General features: G+C 50.2%; 8 protein-coding genes across 8 annotated transcripts; 6 read left to right on the forward strand and 2 right to left on the reverse strand.

Moving 5' to 3' along the window:
- Positions 1-3,831: 3,831 nt before the first annotated feature.
- N7509_001911 (uncharacterized protein) lies at positions 3,832-7,421 on the forward strand (the record flags this gene model as incomplete). The annotated part of the gene is made up of 3 exons (XM_056626548.1): positions 3,832-5,294; positions 5,349-6,160; positions 6,334-7,421. The coding sequence occupies 3 exons, from the start codon at positions 3,832-3,834 to the stop codon at positions 7,419-7,421; spliced, it is 3,363 nt and encodes a 1,120-aa protein (XP_056492343.1).
- Positions 7,422-8,532: 1,111 nt separating this feature from the next.
- On the forward strand, positions 8,533-9,844 carry N7509_001912 (uncharacterized protein; the record flags this gene model as incomplete). Its single annotated transcript, XM_056626549.1, has 2 exons — positions 8,533-9,626; positions 9,670-9,844. The coding sequence occupies 2 exons, from the start codon at positions 8,533-8,535 to the stop codon at positions 9,842-9,844; spliced, it is 1,269 nt and encodes a 422-aa protein (XP_056492344.1).
- Positions 9,845-10,119: 275 nt separating this feature from the next.
- On the forward strand, positions 10,120-12,399 carry N7509_001913 (uncharacterized protein; the record flags this gene model as incomplete). The annotated part of the gene is made up of 1 exon (XM_056626550.1): positions 10,120-12,399. One exon carries the CDS (start codon positions 10,120-10,122, stop codon positions 12,397-12,399), a length of 2,280 nt encoding a protein of 759 aa, XP_056492345.1.
- Positions 12,400-13,210: 811 nt separating this feature from the next.
- Positions 13,211-13,982, forward strand: N7509_001914 (uncharacterized protein; the record flags this gene model as incomplete). Its single annotated transcript, XM_056626551.1, has 3 exons — positions 13,211-13,519; positions 13,599-13,675; positions 13,769-13,982. 3 exons carry the CDS (start codon positions 13,211-13,213, stop codon positions 13,980-13,982), a joined length of 600 nt encoding a protein of 199 aa, XP_056492346.1.
- Positions 13,983-14,345: 363 nt separating this feature from the next.
- On the reverse strand, positions 14,346-16,357 carry N7509_001915 (sugar porter family MFS transporter; the record flags this gene model as incomplete). The annotated part of the gene is made up of 8 exons (XM_056626552.1): positions 14,346-14,533; positions 14,595-14,725; positions 14,791-15,178; positions 15,249-15,490; positions 15,558-15,806; positions 15,866-16,121; positions 16,177-16,228; positions 16,295-16,357. The coding sequence occupies 8 exons, from the start codon at positions 16,355-16,357 to the stop codon at positions 14,346-14,348; spliced, it is 1,569 nt and encodes a 522-aa protein (XP_056492347.1).
- Positions 16,358-17,294: 937 nt separating this feature from the next.
- On the forward strand, positions 17,295-18,167 carry N7509_001916 (Zn(II)2Cys6 transcription factor domain-containing protein; the record flags this gene model as incomplete). The annotated part of the gene is made up of 1 exon (XM_056626553.1): positions 17,295-18,167. One exon carries the CDS (start codon positions 17,295-17,297, stop codon positions 18,165-18,167), a length of 873 nt encoding a protein of 290 aa, XP_056492348.1.
- Positions 18,168-18,808: 641 nt separating this feature from the next.
- N7509_001917 (putative glycerol dehydrogenase) lies at positions 18,809-19,870 on the reverse strand (the record flags this gene model as incomplete). The annotated part of the gene is made up of 3 exons (XM_056626554.1): positions 18,809-19,008; positions 19,069-19,446; positions 19,510-19,870. The coding sequence occupies 3 exons, from the start codon at positions 19,868-19,870 to the stop codon at positions 18,809-18,811; spliced, it is 939 nt and encodes a 312-aa protein (XP_056492349.1).
- Positions 19,871-20,942: 1,072 nt separating this feature from the next.
- On the forward strand, positions 20,943-21,869 carry N7509_001918 (inositol oxygenase; the record flags this gene model as incomplete). Its single annotated transcript, XM_056626555.1, has 1 exon — positions 20,943-21,869. The coding sequence occupies one exon, from the start codon at positions 20,943-20,945 to the stop codon at positions 21,867-21,869; it is 927 nt and encodes a 308-aa protein (XP_056492350.1).
- Between the last annotated feature and the right edge of the window lie 413 nt (positions 21,870-22,282).

A 22,282-nucleotide genomic window follows, 5' to 3' on the forward strand; every position in this document is an offset into this window, starting at 1 on the left:
ATTGGGGATGTTCTAGATTTCCACACGACGTGTGAGATAAATTACAGAGACGGGACTTGCAGCGCTTGGGAGAGGCGTAGCCGACTGGACGCTGGAACCCCTCCCTCGCTCCTCGCTCCTCGTCTAGCCAAATTAAACAGAATACGAGAGGCGATTCAAGCGTTGGGGTCCCACCTACCAGCCCCAGAGACCGTTGTCGCACATCGATGCACTCAGAATTTCGCCCACCAATTTTCTAGTGGGATGGACCGTGAGCTGCTAAAGTGGAATCGGGCAGAAATCCGGCATAAACGGTCGAGAAGCGAAACGATCTTTCAAACTCAAAATCTTCAAACCCAGATAATTTAACGAATGGGGGATGGGGAAGTTTCGTTCTCAATTCCCCACCGGAGAAACTTAATAAACATATACCGACTCAGAGTGGAAGGTCCGGTTGTTCGAACGATCAGCCTTAGAAAAATATAGGGCTATGATGAAACGACTGCCTTGATGGTGCGGAGTTCCGAGCTGAAATGGTTGATCCGGGCGAGAGTCCCATGAACAGGGATCATCTTTGGCCCCGAAGATCTTGTGTGTAAGCCGTCCATTCTCGACCCCCCTCCCCGATCGATTCCGGGTCTTGGAGTCGATTCAATGCAAGTGTGGCCGGATCGTGGGTGGGTTACTCTGCTAGTCCGATCTCTACCGTGGTATTGAAGATGTTAAATGGTTAAGTCTTGCATGCCCAGATATTTAGTGACTGAAATATCATGCATTGGTGGTGAGTTTAATAGATTAACTGCACACACCAATGTGCCTGAGGGCCGTGATCCAGACGAGGGGCGATAGATCGAAAGGAAATGGGGCATTTCCATCCGCCATCAGTCACCAGACCAAATCTGTCTCCAAATTTGTTCCCTTTGTTAATGAGCTGTCCAGAGGGGCTGAGTGGATCTGTCCACATATCGGCTACTCCACTTTTCAGGTCGTGGATTTTGTTTATTGTGGTAAATCAGAAGTATGGATGTATCTCAAATACTACTCGTGGTATAGCGAGACGTTTTGATATACCATCGACATCATGGTGAGTGATCAGCCCCTCCAGAATGTACTTACATGGGTATTATTAGTATATTGTGTGCCACCACCATTAGTACGAGAATATATTACCAAGTCTGGTCCAGATGGCAACGGTCAATACCGCTGCAGACTACTGCGCCCGGTTCGGACTAGTCAGGGGCACCAGTTGGCCCCTTGAGCCAATCAGCGGCCCCGGGGAACTCATCACGGGTTTTAGGTGGGTTTTACCTCAACACACCCCCATCCTACCAATTCAACCCGCTTTTCGTCCAGTGGACTCTCAAGCGAGGGCCTCGGTTCCATTTGGAGGGCCCATTCTTTGCCCGACGGAGCTGGTCGTGCGCCCATCCGCACAAAGAGCTAAAAAGTTCTGGGCTCAAGGAAGCTTTGCTGTGCTTTGCCCACACTGGGTCCGCCAACAACGGCTGTCAAGCCTCACCGGCCAACAACGCGACCCAGAATATGCGCTAGTCCATGTTTGCTTTTCTGGCCCCCTTCCCTTCCCCTCGCTCTTTTCGGTCTCGCGTCCGCGCACTCAAGTTGATGCTTACCCAGGATTTCACAACCTGAACCTGGACCATTGGTTTTTTAGGTCTGTGCTGTATGATCTCATGGTCCCACAGCTTTAAGATGAGGATCCGGATTCCCATCTTTCAATGATGCAACACGCTCGGTCGCTCCGCCTTGTGAAATGAACTGCGAACCGTGATGTTCGGTGGGAACTCTAGGACGGGCGCGCTCCGTTCACGATTTTTTGGTTCTCTTCGGATAGATCCACCAGGAGCCGACCACAAAAAAATCGGAAAAAATAAACAAACAGAAGAGGAAGAAATTGACATCAGAGAAGATCGAGGACGGTCATTAATAATGACTTTCGGGTGACTCCCAAAGATAGAAGGTGGAAGGTGGCACGGCATGTTGATAGCCTCAACCAGACTTCCGCAGATTGCTATGCTATGCTGTTCCTGTCCCTACGCAACACATCAAGATCAGATCAGATCAGATCGGAACTAGGCCACCTGTGTGTGTATGTACTACGTCTCACACCTGGATTATGCTGCACGACGCAGGAGGCGGCCGGAGAAATAGTCATGGCCATTCAATGCCTTCAATGCACAGCCGACAGCGTGGCTGAGGGGTGGGCTGCAGCCCCGTCGAGCACACGAGCGCGGCTATTGGCAATTCGGCGAATTTGGAAGGAAACATTGCATTGTCCAGGGCTCTAGCTGCAGTAACCGTGGATATCGCCTCCTGCACGACGCAGGAGAGACATCCGTAGCAGGTGATGCAGGTTCCCCGTACGCAAGGAGTATGTACCATGATTTCTAATAACACGCGCCTCAGATCAGATGGTGTGGCAGTGGCAGTGGCAGTGGCATGGAAGGAATGGGAAGAATCCGAATTAGAAACAGATCGGCCAAATCCAGGTCCAATTCAAGTTCGTTCAAGTGTTCGCGCGAATTGGGGGGGTTCCCGCGTCCAGACCCTCGGAACGACTAGCGTTCAACTCTTTGCTTGGGAAAGTTCTTAATGACGCCTACACTTCTGGTACATAGTAAATGGAGTAAATACTCCGTAAAGTATGTACAGTATACAACAGTTTGGGGTATACCTATCGGGATCATCTTGGACGCGTCAAGCCCCGCGCTGGTATCTCATCAATTAACGAGTCCAAAAGATGCAAAGCCTCCGCAGTTGTCGCGGTGGCGTTCAGCCCCGGGGTCCCACATCGCAGGGAAATTATAGGATGTGATGGATGCCCCATACTGTAATTTACCTGCAAGGGACCATACCCGCGGTATCAGATGTACCACACCACCATGGATACTTGCCCGTCAGAGAGGAACTGCGACCATGGATGCACCTTCGGGAACTGTTGTTTACCAGGTACGAGGTACGAGGTATTCATAGAAGTATAGAGATTCGGTATACGGTACACTCATGCAGAGAGTGTGTGCTCAGTGTGTAGAAAGAAATCACAAAATTACCAAATAATTTATCTGACTACATGATCGCCTGAACGGTGGGCTCGACGGGGACGATCCGGATCCAGATCCCTTTTTTCTTTTTCTTTTTTTTCTTTTTTTTTTCTCCCAGTGGTGTTTCTAGCCCGATACTTTACATGTACGATACTTTAGTACGGGAGGGACTGAGTCCATATTATTCATTACTCCGTACCCGCGGAACACTTCCCTCCTCCCCATTCCCATTCTCTCATTCCCGAATCGCATTCTTCAACACACTCACTCTTTCACCTTGTCGCTCTTTTAACCCTGGTGTCGCGCATCCGAATTCGATCTCGCCGTCCTGTCGTACCAGATCCCTCCTATTCATTGCGCCCCGTCCAATCTGCCTCGTGTGATCTGTCGAGCAACCTCAAACCCGCTGCTCGCTATTGTCTGTGATTGGCGCTCGACCACTGGACATTCCAGCGACACACGGTACGCGAATAGACCAAATCGCGGGGGCCATTCATTACGCGCAACTTTGCCCGCCCCTCAAGAGAAACATACTCGCTGCTTCGACTTTCGACATTCTCTTGCGCTCGATGGTCATGCCGCTCTTTTCATTCTCCACATAATCATCTACCCAGTAAGTGGAGGGAAACCTGCCTGATTGGAGACAAGTCATTCTGAAATTGAGGGAGATTAACGAGACTGACACCCAGGCGATAGTCACTCTTACTATACCATCCGCGCCTCATATACCGAGGATTCTCCTCGCCGGTAGTTGCCCTCCTACCCCAACAAACCGGAACGCTTCGAGCCCACAATGAATCGATTTCGCAAGAACAAGAAGGCCAAGGAGGTGAAGGATACTTTGGGTGAGCTGGAGGGTAGCTCATCAAGTTCCTCCCCCTTTAGCTTGAAACCGTCTAAGAAGAAGGATGCCCCCGAATCGACACCACAGCTAGATTTTACCGCAGCCCTCCCGCCGACAGATGATTTTCGAACCAGTCTACTAATGCCGAAGCTCTCGGCCCGGTTCAGTATGTTGAGGGAGCAGGACGACCCGGAATCCAAGATGGGCAAGGCTAGTGATGACAGTGTCCTGTTCCCCAAGCGTGCCTCTCGACTGAACCTCTTTGGACACAACCCCAATATGCTCACCGATATCGATGAAGTATCCTCCAATGATGGCAGCTGCCGACCTTCGATGGCCCTTGGACGTACCGACTCTTATGCTTCCGGTGATTTAGGATATGGCACAGACGATGATCGGTCCCAAAGTGGTAGCATGATGAGCAGAGCTCGACGAGCGGATGGCAACAACCTATTCGGAGGCCGTCAAAAGGTGTACCGGATCCCTGTACGCCATGGCGGAGCCCCATCGCCCGTTTCACCCGGTGCGTCAGCTAGTGGAATGGGAAAGGCAGTCTACGAGCATGACCTAAACCTCTCTGCTTTCCAAAAGATGAGACGCAAGGAGAAGGAGGAAAGAATGGCCGCAGATGAAGCCGCACGCGACTCCATCTCCCACGAATTTGAAGACGCCAATTCGACTAGTTCGTCACACAACCGCACAACTTACTCCTCCACAGCATCTGGACCCACCGTCGATCCTCGCACATCAACTGCGGCCACCTCGATCGATGAGAGTCAATTCGCTTCTTCTCAGTCACAGCCACCTTACATCGGAGCGCCAGAAGGTCCCCTCGAGGCTCGGCCACCCTCCGCTATGTCTACCCCACGAAATGGATCTGTCCGAACCCGTCGTCTCTATGGCCAAGGCTTAACACAGGCTGCACAGAGCCAGCAGAACTCGACCTTGAATCGTCTTGAAAGTCTGAGTCGCCAGCGTTCCGGAACACCAGATTCGACTTTGAATCGTAACTACTCCCGGAGTGCCGTCAACCTACGTGATCGACTGCAAAAACTTGCCATTGCGGAGCCAGCTACGACGTCTCGACCGACCAGCCCGCCTTCATCCGCCACATCGCCGAAGCAAGCGCCAGTCCCCGAGCCGCTCTCCAAGGAACGTATCTCACCTACTGCTGCTACCTTTGGAAACGCCCCTCCCCTGAGCCCCCCGTCTAGTGAAACTGGCGATGGTGCTTCCTTATTAGCTGCGGCACTAAGCCCGGAGGACCACGGCAAAGCAACCGCCATGGGTCTCTTCAACAGACCTGCCACTGGCTTCGATGAGCAGGCATTTTCGCGCCGTCAATTAGCGATGCACCAAGGTCGGGCCACTCCTCCACCACGCCGATCCTCGCCCCCACGCCAGGCTCCTCGGTATGAACCTGGAGGTCGCTCGCGAGGCATGTCTAAGTCAAGCTATCGGTCTAGAGCCGAGTCAGCTTCCTCGCATTATAGCAGCGATGCTCACCACGGCATGGATCAATCCCGGGATGCATCGCCTTCGCGACCTGGAGTGAGAACCTTCTACGCTAACTCGACTGCAAGCGAGTCTGGAGATGAAGGCGATGAGCGCCCGTCTTACGAGGTCTCTTCGGTTACACCGGAATATGGACAATCCCTACACAATTCAAGCACCGCCTCCAAACCACCTACGCCGAATGGTGAGCATCTCGAGACTCTTCCTGAGGTCCGCTATTCGGATCTCGGCGACCTTAAGCCCATTGAAGAGAATTCGATGCTGGAGGCTACTGTGTCCAATGAGGATAGCAACGATGTACCTCAAAGACCCGACTCGCCAGTCCTTCAAGCTGGATTCGGCCTGACAGGAATCAGTTCTCATCTTCGCCAGGAGAGTGACGTATCCTCCATCTATCCTCCTCCTTCCCCTCGGCTGCCACAATACGAGCAGGGCACCCAGGAAGCCACTGTCCCCGAGCAGCGCATCTCCCCCGCCGAGGAGATCCACCAGGAGGAGGCCACTCGGTCATCCACCGAGCAGCCAGAGACATCGAGCCCTCGGGCACTATCTCGACACTCTTCTGAGACGACAGTGAACCGTTCCAGCGAGGACTCCTCAGATAACGGGGTCTCCGCAAAGAATCCGTCGTGGAAAGAAGAGCTCAACTACCATCACCGCAGGGATGGCAGCACTGAGACCCAGAGGGAACGAGAAGAATTTGCCATCGAGCTCGCGGAGCGGCGCAAGAAGGTCCAAGAGAAACTACGCAGCGTAGCCGAGGGTGAGAGTCGCCCTGGAAGTCCTACGACTGGTCGTTCAACTCCGGATTTGACTGGACCCAAAGCCGGCAATGCTTCTCTCTTCTGAAGCACAAATCAAGCAAGCCGGGCTTCCAGAGACCTGATCAGAATGGCTTGTACGGCTTTAACAGTTCCTCTACTCCCGCGTTGATAGAGGAGACTTGGCGCCACGACGAACGGCCCCAGACGAACTTTGGCCGCAACGCCAGTACCCCCATGGTTCCAACCGAGCGATCATTCCGATCTCGCATGCCGACCATGACCCGCAGAAGCAATGAAGAGTCCCGCGAGTCTAGCCGCAGCCGTGGTCCCTCCCCGCAACCCGGTTTCCGATCTCAGAGAGACCGCTCGGGTTCTGAGGGCTCGAGCCGATCGAAGAGCCGCACTAGACACCGCGACCGCGATGATTTGCAAACTGTCGAGGAAGGAACCGTCATTGCCCACGACAACTTTGTGATGCCGGACAACTTCGAGCCCCCTGTACCCGCCTCGGTTCCTGGCTCGAGGCGCCAATCGTCGGAATTCAATGAGCCTGGCATGTATGACCGCTCCCCTTCTGCTTCGTCGGGCAGATTTCGCAGCGCAAGCCGTTCTGGTACCCCCAGCTTCCATTATGAGCGACCTTTCCAATTCCCGCAGGCCCCTCACCCGCCCCCAATCATTGGTGCAACTCCACGACCATCTCCCGCGACCCCGGCCTACTCGGCCAATGCAACCCCTCCGCTGAACGATGTTCCCTCCGACCAGTCTTCGACATCTCTGGCAGCAACAGCAGCAGCCAGCAGTGCGAGCGCCCTGCCCCAGCGTGCTCCCGGCCACGCCATGCTCCAAAAGCGCCCTATCAACAAGAAGCTGATTTCAGAGCCTACCTTCGTCTCATCGACATCGAACGTCCCTACGGTCGGCCTGCCGCCAGGTGGTGTTTCTCCGCCAAACGGTGCACCCCCACTCCCTCCGATGAACCCGCGTCGTCGCCGTGGAACCCAAACAATTCTCGGTGCCTTCCGCACTGATAAGCACGACTCATCTCGGTCTGGATCCCCGGCTCCCAGCTTCTCAGATGAGCGTAGCTCCTTCGTGGACGATGAGAAACGTCCCCAATCTCGCAACCGTCTCCGCAAGACATCCAGTGCCGGTGGTAGCTTGAGCGCCCGGGCACGCCAGGAGGCAATGGCCAGCCCTGCCCCTGCTGTCCCTCAATACCCCCCACCCGCCATCCCCGTTGATGGCGGCATGTTCTAATTATGTTACTCTTTCTGAGTAACTTTGTGTGATCTTCTTTGAGCACACTTCTTGTCTTTGTTTTGGCGTCTAGCCACATAACCACTCCTGGAGCCTCCTTTCTTTTCTATCTCTCTCTCCCTCCATCTCTCATTTCGTTTTCCATTTTGCTGTTTTACTCGTACTCTTCACGACCATATACCACCTGGGGCATTTTTGAGCGTCTGTCGTCTACTCTATCAAAGATACATTTTCCTTTTTGTTCTTTTCCCTCATTTGTTTGGCAACCCAAACAACTTCATACAACCAATTTCTTTTTTTTTTGGACAAATATTTTCGAGCAAAGGTGTAACCGGGTGTAATTTTAAGTAACAAAAAGAATACATGGCCCTCTTTGAACATTGGAAGTCTAATTGATATGTACTACGTGGTTTGGCGTAGAGAGGGCGTGGACCATGTGGGGTGATTTTTTGCCAGACACGTGATGAAATTAGCCCTTGGAAGTTGGAAGTTTAAGTGAGTTCAAGTTTATTTGAAGAATTTACCAATGCAAAAATGTTGATTCTCTCCATGAGATGGTAGGGTATTGGATATCAATGTGCAATGGGCTATGGAGAGAAGAGGTTTGTAGTATTTTGCAGTCCAAAGATGGGCAAACTACGTCACAAATGGCAGGGCCTGGAGCAGACGCGCCTTCCTCAACTGTAAGTCACTTTGTGCACCTTCCAACTTAGAAATTGGCTCCTTTTCACTCCTTCCTGTTTGCAATGTTGACACTCCTTTGCAAGTAATACTCCGGCTTCCACATCTTCGATCGATCCTTTGTCAACCCTCCTCATCTTCAACTCAACTTCCAACATCCACGTATTTCATCTCATACGTGTTTCACAAACAGTCTAAGCATCACCAAGCTTCCATACCTTTACTCAAAGGAAGCCTCTGGGCTGTTGGGGCAGATTGGCCCCGCCCGCGATATTGACTTGCCATCACAAGAACTACGGATTTTGAAGTCCTAGACGACTCCGGACTCCGGCTTTCAGCTATTCTGAGAATTGAATCACTACTACTGTCCACCTTACCGCTCACCCTTTGTTTTGTCGCCTTTTATTTCTTTTCTCCGACTCCCGCAAAGATGTACTCCCAGGACAGGCCACGTTACTCTCGCACCGTTTCCCGCATTGCCGCTGGTGAATACGACGCCTATCAAGAGCGAATTTCCGCCGAGAGTCTGGGATGTTTACTGTCGGATCATGCTCAGCAGAACCTTATTCAGCAACAAATGGCGGAGATGGAAACCATTCAGCGTGTCATACAGAGAGAGAAGCACTACTTTGAGTTTCGGCACAAAAAGGCTAGGCGTTTCGACTGTGACAACCCTGAAGATAGTGATACCGAGTATGCGCTTTTTCCCACCAACAATAACGAAGTCTGGGGCTCCGGAGTTAACAGTGATATCAGCATCAATACTCCTCCATATGGAATTCCCTACGACTCCGAACAGCCGTTTGGCTCGCCAGACCGCCCCGATGAACGGATGACCTCAGCCCCTGTTACCCCGGTTCAAGTTCACAAATATCCCCACCCTGTCCACAAAGCTGTATCCAGTATGTCGGGGGATCTGGAATTGGACCTGAGTTTTCACAAGGAGGATACCTCCGAGGCAACCTCCATTGCTGAGCAGCCCCCGACGGTCGAAGTCTCCCCGCCGACACCGCCTGTCGATGCTACGATCCCCAAGAAAAAAAAGAAAAAAGCCAAACGTAAGCCGAGACACACGGGGAAGAAAGCCAAAGCTCGTGCTGCCGCCGCCGCTGCTGCCGCCGAGTATGGTGTGTCGTCCGAAAAGTCCGATGACTACGAGAATACCGTGGTTCAAGCTGAAAATATCTCGGCTTCATCTGATATCGCCAATCGAATCGAAGCGAAACTTCCAGAAAAGCCGGTTACTTATACACCAAGCTCATCCTCTGTCCCCGAAAAGGACTCACTGAATTCTCGGCAACCATCTTCAGAGATTGATTTCCTGACTGCTGCTAAGCATGACCTAGCCCAGCTTGGTCCAGGCATCATCCTGGTCATAGATAGAGAGGGCAATGAGAATCGGACATCGCAACATATGAATAAACTTGACACTACAGCGGTTACGGAGATTCTGAAAGAAGCTTGGGAGCTCCAGGACGCTTGTTTTGCTGATGATGAGCAATCCCCCGAGGATATCGCTCCTATGTGGGATGGATATCAATCACGCGTTGAAGGACGACACACACAGAGTGAACCGGTATACTTTACGCAATTGGATTCTCCATATCCAAACATTGTCTGTCACACCTACTCCATTTGCGCGTGGCAGCCGGCTTGTAGATTTCACCGGCGCAAGATGGGCTGTGGTTGTTGGTATTGCCCACTGCCTCAGCGAAGTTGTTGTTGTGCCCATGCACCGGTAGACTGTTATTACCGTTCACTGGTGCCAGAAGAGAGCCTGAATTACCCCGCACGTGAATACAAACATGACTGTTCTGTTTGGCGAGGTCCATTCACTTACCGAGAGTACCACACCTCAGCTACATTCACTTCACACCGGGAAGTATTAATCCCGTCCTCACCTCACCATTCTTCTCTCTCTCTCTCTTCCCTTTCTCACCCTCCCCTCCCCCACCCTTCTTCCGATAGAGATTCCTCTTTAAACTCATGTATCTCTGATTTTGTTGAAATTCGCACTATGGCCGGCTCTGCTGCAAAGCAGAAGCAGGCTGGCCGCCCTCAACCAGCGATTCCTTCGTCGTCACCAAGAAGCTCACCATCGTCTTCTCCACCATTTTCTAAAGCATCGACACCCGACAACGAACTCACTCCACCTGTATCTGCCCTCATGGAGTTGAGCCGAAAGTCTCGCTCGGGCTCTCGCTCTCGCTATCCCCAATCTACTCCCTCAAACTCACCCTCTCCCCCTGTTGTGGTCGAGATTTCCATGTCAGCACAGTCCACTGTGATGCCTCACACACGAGATAAAAACACTATTGTCTCGACCTGCAATACCCCATCAAATGAGGCTACCGCCAATACCTCCTCGAACCAAACCATCGCCCAGCTGAATGTGCCAACCCAATCGTTCACCGAACGAAAGTCATGGGCAGACGTTCTTCGCCTACCGCCCGATTCAGATGTCACCATTGAAAGTGCCATGAAGTCTCCATCTGAATATTTCGATGCCAAACAAAGTCCGAGATCGTCACCTGAGACATCCGGTCCTTCTTCCAAGAAATCTACTCCGCCCAACAACAAGAACCAAGTTTCTACCCAGCTCACTACAGCTCACTCTCGCTCGGGGCCAAACCCCTCCAGCCCCTCTCCACCGGGTGCACGAAATAGCCCGACTCGCCCTTCGGGTGAAAGTTCTGCTTCCTCAAAATCTTCTGGCAAGACGGCCAGATTCACAAAGCTTCGCAAGGGTGTGGTGATCAGCCCATCTCCTTCGAGCAATACCCCAAGGGGAAAAAAGAACAAGAATTCCTGGAAGAAGCCCCAGATCTCGGACCCGCTTCCCTCAGCCGACAGCTCGCGAACCGTTTCGCCCGAAAAGGACGAGAATGATGAGACGACCGAGAAGCACGATCAGAACGACAAGACAGAGGAGACCAAGAAGGCCGAGAAGAGCGAAAAGATCTCTAGCCATTCAAGCAGTGTCCCTCAAGAAAAAGCCCCCGAACGAGCATTGCCACTTGCTACGGATAACCCCAACATCATCGAGAATCTTCGAGGTCAGTTCGGCAATCCGGCCTATTCTGACATTCAAATTCTCGTGGGATCCCAACAATCTCAGAATGCCCAAAACTTCGGACCAGGCTCAAACTACGAGGTCTTCTATGTCCACATGCCCGTGTTGCATCTTAGCCCCTTCATGCGGCAGATGATTGAGGCAAAGGCATACGGACACAATGATGGTCTCCGCTACATGCATGTCATCCTCGGCCCTTCTTTCAATCTGGTTCCGGCTTTCAGTATGGCACTTCAATACCTGTACAGTACACCTCTCATTACATCTGAAAACCTATGGGAGGTGGTACTGAGCAGCGCAAACCACGGCCTGGTTTACGGCAAAACCATCGGGGAGTTTCAGCCGGGAATCGCAATGGTTCATTTTTCCCTGTGCTATGCTGTGTCGGGCTTGTTTTTGAATCTCCCTGAAGTCATCAAGAGAGGTATGGAGCTTGCACATGGTCTTCTCGCATGGAATACGGTCGAGTTATTTTTCCGATTCGGGATGGAACCCTCGGCCTACATGATGAGCTGCCCCGAATTGAGCGCCGAGATGATCGCTTCCCCAACCCCCAACAGCAGCAATGCGGGGGAAATGTGGCCACCAAAGATCAGCATGAGCCACATGAAGGAGTTCAATGAGAAGTGGCCTGGTGTGACCACCAACATTGCGGTGCAATTCATCGCAAATGCGATCACACCCGACTTTGTGGTTTACGAACGAGCCCAGTCCAAATTCGCCCCGTCTCGCATCCCAGGTCCCCTCTGGACTCTACCCAATTCACAATGCTCGGACCCAAGACTGGAAAGTCTCAAATTCGGAGGCTTCCTCTCATACTCAGAGACCGCACCTACCGACCCCGCTGTCCTCGTCCCTTCCGCGATGCTTCTGACTTTGCCATTTTCAGCATTCTCGAAGCTCCTAATCATCCTGAACGAGCGCGGAAAAGCTCAAGTGGACCTGATTTCGGAAGTGGTTCGCTTGCGTGAGGCGCGCCGCTTGCAAGCGGTTCGACAATACCAGGGACAACTCTGGCCCCCCGGTACCATCCACCGGCCAAGTCTGGAAGAGCTCGCATATCGCGAGTTCGTCATGTGCGGCGACCCAAATGCCAATCCGAGTGACAATAATCCACAGACATGGGTGATGCGAGTCTGGGTAGGCCTATCACACCCAAAGATGGAGGCGCTCAAGAGAGCGCATGAAGAGGAGATGGAGAACAAGGAGGGGAAGGCCAAGTGAAACAACATGGAAGGAAGTGGCATCGAGCGCAATTTGTCTGATTTTTTGTGGGAGGTTTGATCGATACCAAACATTTTCCTGTGCCATTACCATGGGAGGATTCCTTTTTGTTCGTATCTGACTATCGTCGGATTTTGTGTAGTTTCATCCGTTAATGAATGAAAATATGAGATAAGGAACTTTGAAGTCGGCGTATACCATAGTCAACACCATTGTATAGATTCGTAGTCCATAATTGTAATTGGTTCAGTTTGATCTCATCCTGTTCGACCTGAGTTTGATACCTTGAGTGAATTTGAAGATTTATGTGCTGGTATCGGCAGTGACCCATGGATATTTTAGAAATTCAAGTTTAGATTTCCTTCTTCTCTGGAAAACTCAATAATACGTACTACTAGCAAGTTCGGATGGGCTCTTTCCCTCCGAGTACAGTGGCGTTGCAAAAGTTTGAACCCCCATATTGCCCACCATGATTTACCTTCTAATGGGAAACTAGTAGCTACCTGAGATGGAATAGATTGGCAACCCCAATCCATTTTAGGTAGCTACCAGTCCGCCATTAGGAAGACGGAGACCAGGACGGTCAATACGAGTAAGGGGTTGTAAGCTTTTGCTGTGCCACTATACTATACCTACTCCTTTCTACCGGCCTAAATATTTCCGATATACAACTACTGACCACCCTGCGCTTATCGAGCGCCGTACTCACCCACTCCATTCTTTGACTAGCAATTCTAACTTGTGTCTAGGACCCTTGTCTTGTTGGGCAGTGCATGTACGACCTAGATGATGTCTACGTCTGTATTAGCGAATGAACACCCGAAAAACAAGCCATACTCGCCAAGATTATTATGGCTTTTTCACATTTGACGGAAGCTTTGAACATATGGTGTTCTATTTCTCAATGCTGCTACCATTTGAGGTTAACAAAGGGGACATCGTCGACAAATTCAAGTTCCTTCAGAGTGTTGCCCGACCAAATTTTCTGGATATGCACATGGCACTGGACAGAACAGTACTTTTCGCGGACATCGCGCCAAAATTGATCATTGATGACCGGACTCTTGAGACCGGACTGGCACTTTGGGCCCAGTTTGAATCAAATGGGACAAAGGAGCGGGTCTACAGGGCTCAAATACCAAGTGCTAATAGAAGAATTTGTATACATAGTCATTGATGTTTATCATAACTCGGACTAGTTGGATAATGCACTCATATACATGGATGATGATCTTACTACGGAACCGGGTCCGGAGGATATACTGGAAGATGAGCCGTGAGTGTTCTCAAGTTGTTTTCCCTTTCGGTCTTGCCAATTTCATGGAATCTAGAGACACTGTACACTGTACTAATACAAATGCTTACCCAGGGTCGCCATGCGTAGTTCGTTTGTGGACATTTATCTTCAATCAAGAGATATAAGCGATATGGTAGATAGGTACGCGCCTGGTTTTCGCGAGGCTGAGAATGCGGGGAATGGGTTGGCAATTGGGTATGATTTGGAACGGATCCTCTCGAATAATGGAAAGCCCTTGACGATTTTGGAAAATTGTCTACCCCCTCAGCTCTTAAAGTCCTTTTAGTGGCATACTTGAGATGTCACCCTGAATTTTGTCAAGGGTTCGTTCATTTGGGACTCGGAGATAGGATTGTTGGTGGAAGGCATTGTGAGGTATGATATTGAGTTATATACTTTCCAAGGTTATATAGATAGTTGAAGAGAAGTCTTGACGAGCCTCGCAGCCTGGAGCTGTCCAGGTGCATAATAATCTTGGGATAATGGGCTTCCATGGAGGCACGGACGCCGGGAAGTGATTCAATTCAATTACATTTCAATCATCGCTTCTTTTTGAAACTATCAATAGACTGTAAGCAAACGACTGCCAAGATAAAAAGTAATTGATTCGAGGAACCTCTTGAAGAAGCACAGAAGACAAGCCGAAAACTTAGTCCACATGCTCCGCATAACCTGCACTTCCAGAGACAGCCCCTTTGGCATTCTTCTGTATTTCCTCGTCTTCATGGCAAATGTATTGAACCGGTCGTTTGGTAGAGATGGCATCTGGGTCTCCTGCCACAATGAGAGAAGGATCGGAGCGGTAATACGCATCCATATCTTCCAGAGTTCGGTTTGCTAGAATAAATTAGTATGTGCAATAGGGTAGTGTGAGTTCTCACGATAAACTTGAACTGACCTGTCTCTGGATACAAGAAATAAATGACCGGCAGAAACACCGCATTGAGAACAGTCCACACTATCCAGAACTTCCATCCAATACTTTGAATTCCGATAGGGGTGATCTCGACGATAGCAAAGTTTGTGATCCTGCATGATTGAAAATAACGAGCGTATTAGAGGTTGCCACAATGTGAATGTGCTCGAGAACTTACCAATTGGTTGCGGTCGAAACTGCTGCACCCTTTGTTCTCATTGGCAGTGAGTTGATCTCGGTGGGATACAGCCACGGTACTCCCAGCATGCCCATGCCAAAGGCAATGTGGAAGAGAAAGAAGAAGGCTACAGAGGCAGTTGCATAGACTGTATCTCTCTCGGCCAAGTAAAGCAGGATTGTGATGACCAAAAACGAAATGAGCTGACCAAAACCAGAGAGCATCATTAATCCACGGCGACCAACCCGTTCAACTATTGCAGCGGCGGCACACGAGAAGACAAAATATGAAGTTGCATTGCAAGCTGTTAATAACCGAGCCATGCTCTCTGAAAGTCCGACCGAGTTCATGAGGACAAATGGCAGGTAGTAACTCATGATGTTGATACCTTTGGTCATTCTTAAAGTCAGCAAAAGGCGTTATGAATGAGACAATAGATTCGGAGATCGAAGACCAACCTTGAAACTGCTGCATGGCCTGTGTACCAGCACCCAGAAGCAATCGACGAAGAGTCTTCGTATTGTCGCTTTTATTTCGGCGTAGTAGATCGCGCCAGGGAACAGCATTCTCCAATTCATATGTGATGCTGAACTTGATTTCATCGCGTTGTGTTATAATGAGTGGGTCGTCAGGGGAAGTAGCCTCGACACATGCAAGGACCTGCATCGCTTCGGCTTCGCGGGTTTGCGTCATGAGCCACCTAGAGCAGGGCTCGTCAGGCTTTTTTTTCTACCACCTATGTGCAAAATATATTGGGGAAATCGTACCTAGGAGATTCCGGAAGCCAAGGAATGGTACTTAGCAAAACGGCGATGAAGATAAGCTGCAGAGAGATGGGCAACCGCCACGCAATGGCACCCTGGTGGAACGAAAGACCATAGTTGATCCAGTTAACAATGCAGTATCCGCCAACATTTAAACCAAGATCCAATATGACCAACTTTCCTCTCCATTTTGCGGGTGTAGTTTCTGTTTGCCAAATAGGCGCCGTTGCCGTGTTGATTCCGTTCCCGAGACTAGTTACGCAAGTTTAATATCAGCCTTCATTCTTGTTACATGCTTTGGATCTACTTACCCTAGCACAATTCTTCCAACAAACATCTGGGGTAAGCTGTAGGATGATGCTTGGAGGATGGTACCGACGGCCATGATAACAGTGCCCAAAAGAATAGATTTCTTGCGACCGAGTCGCTCGCCAAGTGTAAAGGCAAGTATGGCTCCGAAGAAACAACCGATGTCATAAATAGCAGCGACTGTTGAGAGAACCGTGGTTTTTGATGGGCCTACCAAGTCATGGACTTCTAAGAAATCAGGGGTTACCACCACGCCACCTATGATGGGTGAATGATTAGCATCGAGGAAGTCTTGAAGAGGGACAGGACATACTGAAGACTCCCTGGTCATATCCGAACAGCATCATATCAGTAGCACATGCTACCTATTCAAGGAATTAATATTATCGCCTGCCAGCTTAAGACAACTCCAGACACTGCAATATACATACCGTGAGCCAAAAGGTAAGCCATCCCCCGGTGAGCCCGAGATAGGGCTTCTTGGTCAACGCCATTATCCGACGAAATGATGAAGTAATTGAATAGACTGGTTGGGTGTTGAAATAAATATAGCGAGGCAGTGCTGAAAGAGATATCAAGGGGGGGACTCTGGCATGCAGCTTTATACTACCTTTTTTACCGAGCAGACTGGGTCGGTGGTACGTCAGGTATCAGGAGCCCCAGGAACGGTCTGGTCCGACCCCAGATGGAGACGGGATGGAGCCAATTCGCGGGGCATAAAATTGTGACGAATGATAGTTCTTCCCGAATTCCAGCCAGAGTTGCCTTCAAGCTGTATAATATCTGCCTTTCTCGGCGTCCCGACACTACCGGCATTTCCAACTTGAACAACATAACCCCTCGGAATCCCAGATAAGGCTGATAGTCAATAGTCGATTAGCCTGTAGCACTAAATTTATGCTAACATTCCAAAGAACGTTGAGAATTTTGCAGATTCTTTTCTGTTCTATATTCTCGGCATTGCAAATATCAAGCGAGGCCCAAAGATGGAAATGTATGGGGCCCACACAAGGCGAAGGGCGCTAGTGACAGATATAGTTTAGCGTAGATTCTACTATCCAATCATCGTGTCGGCAAGCCCCGGGAAATGACGCCGATCAGAAGTATGTTTCGCGGGACTGTTTTCCCTAAAAGAGCGAGCAACGGGTTAGTGATACCGCCAGCGGATACAAGGTGGAGGATAGTTGGCGTGGGTTGGTTGATCTAGTGAGGCATTGAGACTGACTTTTCCTCTAGATGCCGAGTCCATGTTTCTTGTCAAGCCCCCCAAAAATCCATGATCGAAGAAGCGAGAAGGAAAATGACGAAGAATGTAGAAATAGGTCGAACTTCCAGTCCCACCCTGTTCCTGAAGCTCCAACCCCAGCAGCTCAATTCCCCACGAGAAAACGACTTCCTCGACCATTTCGACGTTCATAATATTCAATACCGATGTTTGCCGAGATTATCCTGCAACCAGTGGACTGGAAGCCATCACCTCCTGATCCCGGCCCGATCGAACTCCCGAACGGCAAGAGGCGATGGAGAAGAAATCAAGTCGCCTGTGATACATGTCATGCTCGACGAGTGCGATGCGATATGGTATTCTCAAACCCATGCTCTCGCTGTAAACACAAGAATGCAGAATGTGCGATAACGCGTGAGCGAAGAAAGCGCGGGCGAAGGGGAAGAGCCGAACAAGCCAATGCAAACCAAATACTCGAGACCTTGGGGGTGCATGATACCCCAACAATCCAAGGAGAGGCGAGACAGACCGAGACGTGCTCCGTCGATGAATCACCACCAGTCTCGTCTCTGACTGCCACAGATCCGACCACACGACCGGATACACCAGGAATCGACAATATTAAGGTCGGGAATTGTTCAGCTTTGGAAACGCCTGGTTCCTGTTCAGATACCAGCAGTTCTCAAATCCTGGAAGAATTGGGCATGGGTCTTACAGAAGACTGTTTACCAACCGCCAATCTCTTTCAAGGCTTATTCGACTTGGGCGCAGAACACGACCTTGATCTCCCACCACTCCCAAATATCTGCACTGCGGATGACATTACTTCAAGTCCCCATGCAGGGAGCGAGGTACCCTCCGAGTCGTCGGTGCCCTCTCCGCCGGCAGTAGATCTGACTTCTCCGGATCTTGAATCAAAATCTCGATCTGATGATATACTATATGATGCTGAAGGGGCTGATAATATGTTGCTGGTGGATTTACTGGAAAGTACTCTGTACGGAGCTAATATGCCGCTGTCTTTGTCTCCGACGACGACGACGACTCGGATAGGACTCGGAAGTGAACTATTTTGTTGAGAAACATATTACCCCTCTACTACTTCAGGTCAATTGGGGCATGAAATATTAATAAAAAGTCATTAGAAAAGAGTAGCAGTTGAAGAGAGCAAAACGGAGAAAAATGAAACTTCAAGTTTGCAATATCAAGAAACTCGAGGACAAGAATCATTCTAGAATTACAGAAGGCATTATCTGCGCATAGTAGTTATTATGGTATCCTATCCGCTGCGGATGTTCGTCAAATATCCGTCAGATATCCATAGTAGATAGTAGTAACTTGCTGCGTGTTGGATATCCGGAGCAGACAATCGGATAACCATTCCAACGGAGCAATAGCCGAAGCCTCGACGGTGTACCATTAGACCATTTTCATGCTACAGATCACAGTCACCAGCAACAACCATATTCGAATGACGATTGAGTGAATATTAATTACCACCTATGACTACAAAGAAGAGCCTTACATTTACTAGTACACTGTTATGCTTCTTGTATGGTGTTTTTTTATTATGTGCAGTACTAACTCAATATACAAGCAATGAGCCATCTTCATCCCTCATGTCTATCATTTCATCAGAAACATTTTTCCAGGCCCAGCCGGAATTTTCCCATCTATGTAGTTCCATTTATATCAGAAATCAAAGTTGTGACCGTGGTAGTCAGAGCTTGTCGGGGAAACCGAAGTTCTTGCCGAAGGGAGGGAAGACAAAGCGTTGGAGCTTCTTGTTGGCAGTCAAGTCATCGGAATACTTCTTGATGGTGGCCAGATCATCGGCGTCCAGGTGGATCAGATCCTTGCGGTTAGCCTCGATGCGGGCGGGAGTGACGGACTTGGCGAGGACGGAAGAGCCACGGGCGACTGGGATTGTTAGTCTATGCTTTTCTTGCTTTTTTGGAGGATGAATCTGGAAAGACTTACTGTGCCAGCTCAGCAGAACTGTAGCAGGGGTGACGCCGCGCTTGTTGGCGACCTCAACGATGGGAGCAGCAGTGAAAAGAGGGCTTCCAGTGCTACCAAGAGGACTATAGGCAGTAACGTGAATGCCCTTCTGCTTGCAGAAGTCAACAATCTCCTGCTGGGGCAGAGAGGGGTGGTTCTCGATCTGGTTGGCGGCAGGGACGATGGTTGCTTGAGGCAAAAGCTCCTCGAGATACTGAACGCTGTAGTTGGAGACACCGACGGCCTTGGCCTTGGCCTTGCTCAGCTTCTCCATGTCCTTCCAGGTAGTGACATGGCTGTGGCTGTGAACGATGTCTCGGCTGCCATCTGCCAGCTTGGGGAAAACATTGTGGTTACCTGTTTTGGTTTCTTGTCAGCCGTGAACTTTGGATCTAAACATCAGCGGAAATAAATGCTCACCCTTGGAGTTCATAGCCAGGGGCCAGTGCATCAGGTAGAGGTCAACGTATTCAAGACCCAAGTTCTTCAAGCTGGTCTCGAGACCCTCCTCAACGCGGTCATGGTAAGAGCACCACAGCTTGGTGGTGACGAAGAGATCCTCGCGCTTGACGATTCCGGCGTCAATGGCCTTCTTGATGCCTTGACCAACCTCGTTCTCGTTACCGTAGCAGAAAGCACCGTCAATGTGACGGTAACCGGCCTGAATAGCGTGATAGACAGCATTGGCGACCTCACCGGGGCCAGATTGCCAGGTTCCCAGACCAAGGGCAGGGATCTCAGCCCCAGTGTTGAGCTTGAAACGGACGTCTGCGGCAGCCATTGTGTATTAAAAGGGGTATGATTGAGATAGTATTTGAGAATGAGAGTTAACGGAAGTTGAAAAAAGGAAGAGAAAACAAAACAAAAAAAAAACGCGCAAGAAGAAGTGGCTCGCGCTTCGAGATAAAGATGGGCCGAAGTTGCCCATTTCCCATTTTCCCCCCACGCGGGGGGGATTTGAACCCCGCCATTTCCCATTTTCCGCTTTTCCTCCCTCGGATATTCCATCAATCACCGTCTCTCGTCCCGATTCCATTCAGTTCGACGTGGGGGAACTTTCTTTACACTGGGAGAAGTTTCCATTGAAGCCTTTACAGCGTATACTAGGTATACTGAGTATATCGTGTACTGGCTGATGGATTTATGTCCCTTGAAGACACTCAATCCCCCGCATCGATTTGGGTCATCATACCGGCAACTGGGCAGATCTCACTTCTACGATCGGAAATTCGTCGGCGAGAATAACCAGGAATGGTACAAACAAGGGGAATGAACAGCCAACCAGCCAGCCAGCGACGAGGAATGGGTCAGCCGGAAACCAAAATCCTCGCGGGTCAGCGTCAGGACCATCCATGGCATCGCCTGACATCACATCCCCACCAATCCACAAAGGATCCACCTTGATCTCCAATCAGAGTTCGTCCTGAGGTTGCCTCCAAACAGTCTATCCCAGCCCGGATTCCAGAATCCGTGATATTTGCTCCATGATGCTTGTTCGCCCCAGCCCTCGCTGCAAATCATGGGCGATCCTATGGGGAGACAATCACACACAGGGCAATATTTCCCGGACTGCTGCAGTGCCATCGGAATTCGGACGCGATTGACCATTCTTTATAAAAATGGATCAACTCCAGGGTCATCTCGATTCTTCACACAAATACCTTGTCAAGATCTGAACATACATACACTAGACTTGACCACTCTATTATTTCACTCGATACCACAAGTTTTCTATTCTACGTTTCAGCACAAAAACCCCTCTGTTCTCTACTCTACCTTGAACATCCCACCCACACTCTCAAAATGGCACCCGTCGCCCTTGAGAACTCCCCTGCCCCGTCGTTCCTAACAAGATGCGGGATGGTCAGGCTCTGGAGGAAACCTCCGACGCCGTCGATGAGGTCAACGTTTTGAAGGCCAACATGAAGAAGGAGGCTGAGAGGAAGGAGGCCGAAGAGAAGGGTCTCTTCGACGAGTCCGAATTCGACAAGGAGAAGGACAAGACCAACTTCCGCCAGTACGAGGACGCCTGCGACCGCGTGAAGAACTTCTACAAGGAGCAACACAGCAAGCAAACCGTTGCCTTCAACCTGAAAGCTCGCCACAACTTCAACAGCAAGACCCGCGCTGAGATGACTGTCTGGGAGGCCATGGAGAAGCTCAACACCCTCATCGACGAGTCCGACCCTGACACCAGCCTTTCTCAGATCGACCATCTCCTGCAGTCCGCTGAGGCTATTCGCCGTGATGGTAAGCCCCGCTGGATGCAGCTGACTGGTCTCATCCACGATCTTGGCAAGCTGCTCTTCTTCTACGACGCTGAGGGTCAGTGGGATGTTGTTGGAGATACCTTCCCTGTCGGCATCGGCTTCGACGAGCGTATTATCTATGGTCGTGAGTCTTTCAAGGACAACGAAGACCTCAACCACCCTGTCTACGACACAAAGTTCGGTATCTACAGCCCTGGCTGCGGTCTCGACAAGGTCATGCTTTCCTGGGGTCACGACGAGTACCTCTACCACATTTGCAAGGAGCAGTCCACCCTGCCCGCTGAGGCCCTCGCCATGATCCGCTACCACTCCTTCTACCCGTGGCACAGCGCCGGTGCCTACGAGGAGCTGATGGATGAGCACGACAAGGACATGCTCCGCGCCGTCAAAGCCTTCAACCCCTATGATCTGTACAGCAAGAGTGACGGCATTCCTAGCGCTGAGGAGCTCAAGCCCTACTACATGGAGCTGATCAACGAATACTTCCCCACCAAGGTTATCAAATGGTAGACGTGGGAGTTTGAAGCACAAAAAGAAGATTTCCGGACATGCGCACATTTTCAGTTCTTGCAACCCTGTTTAGATTCCCATATTTTGTCTATGACTTTTACCATTATGAAGCGTTTGAAACCATATTGATGACAACGAATGAATTATTTCCTACTGTCCTTTTTAGGACTGTTTACTTCTACACACATCATTTATCTTCTCCAGCTTTCTGTATTGAAAAAAAAGCATAAATATAGAATTTCTTCAATTAGGCAAAATAATTTGGTCCTGAGAGGGTGTAACAAGGTTGTTCCAACCCGAAATGCAATTCTCGCAGCCGGCTAATGTCAATAACCGGGACCTCGTTTCTATTCCCGACCATCCAATCCAATCCACCATGACGTCGATTACGGGGCATTCTCAATATTTTCTTT

The sequence above is a fragment of the Penicillium cosmopolitanum genome (assembly GCF_028827165.1).
Source record: "Penicillium cosmopolitanum strain IBT 29677 chromosome Unknown utg000004l:1.0-4361866.0:1.0-4365735.0, whole genome shotgun sequence".
NCBI lineage: Eukaryota > Fungi > Ascomycota > Eurotiomycetes > Eurotiales > Aspergillaceae > Penicillium > Penicillium cosmopolitanum.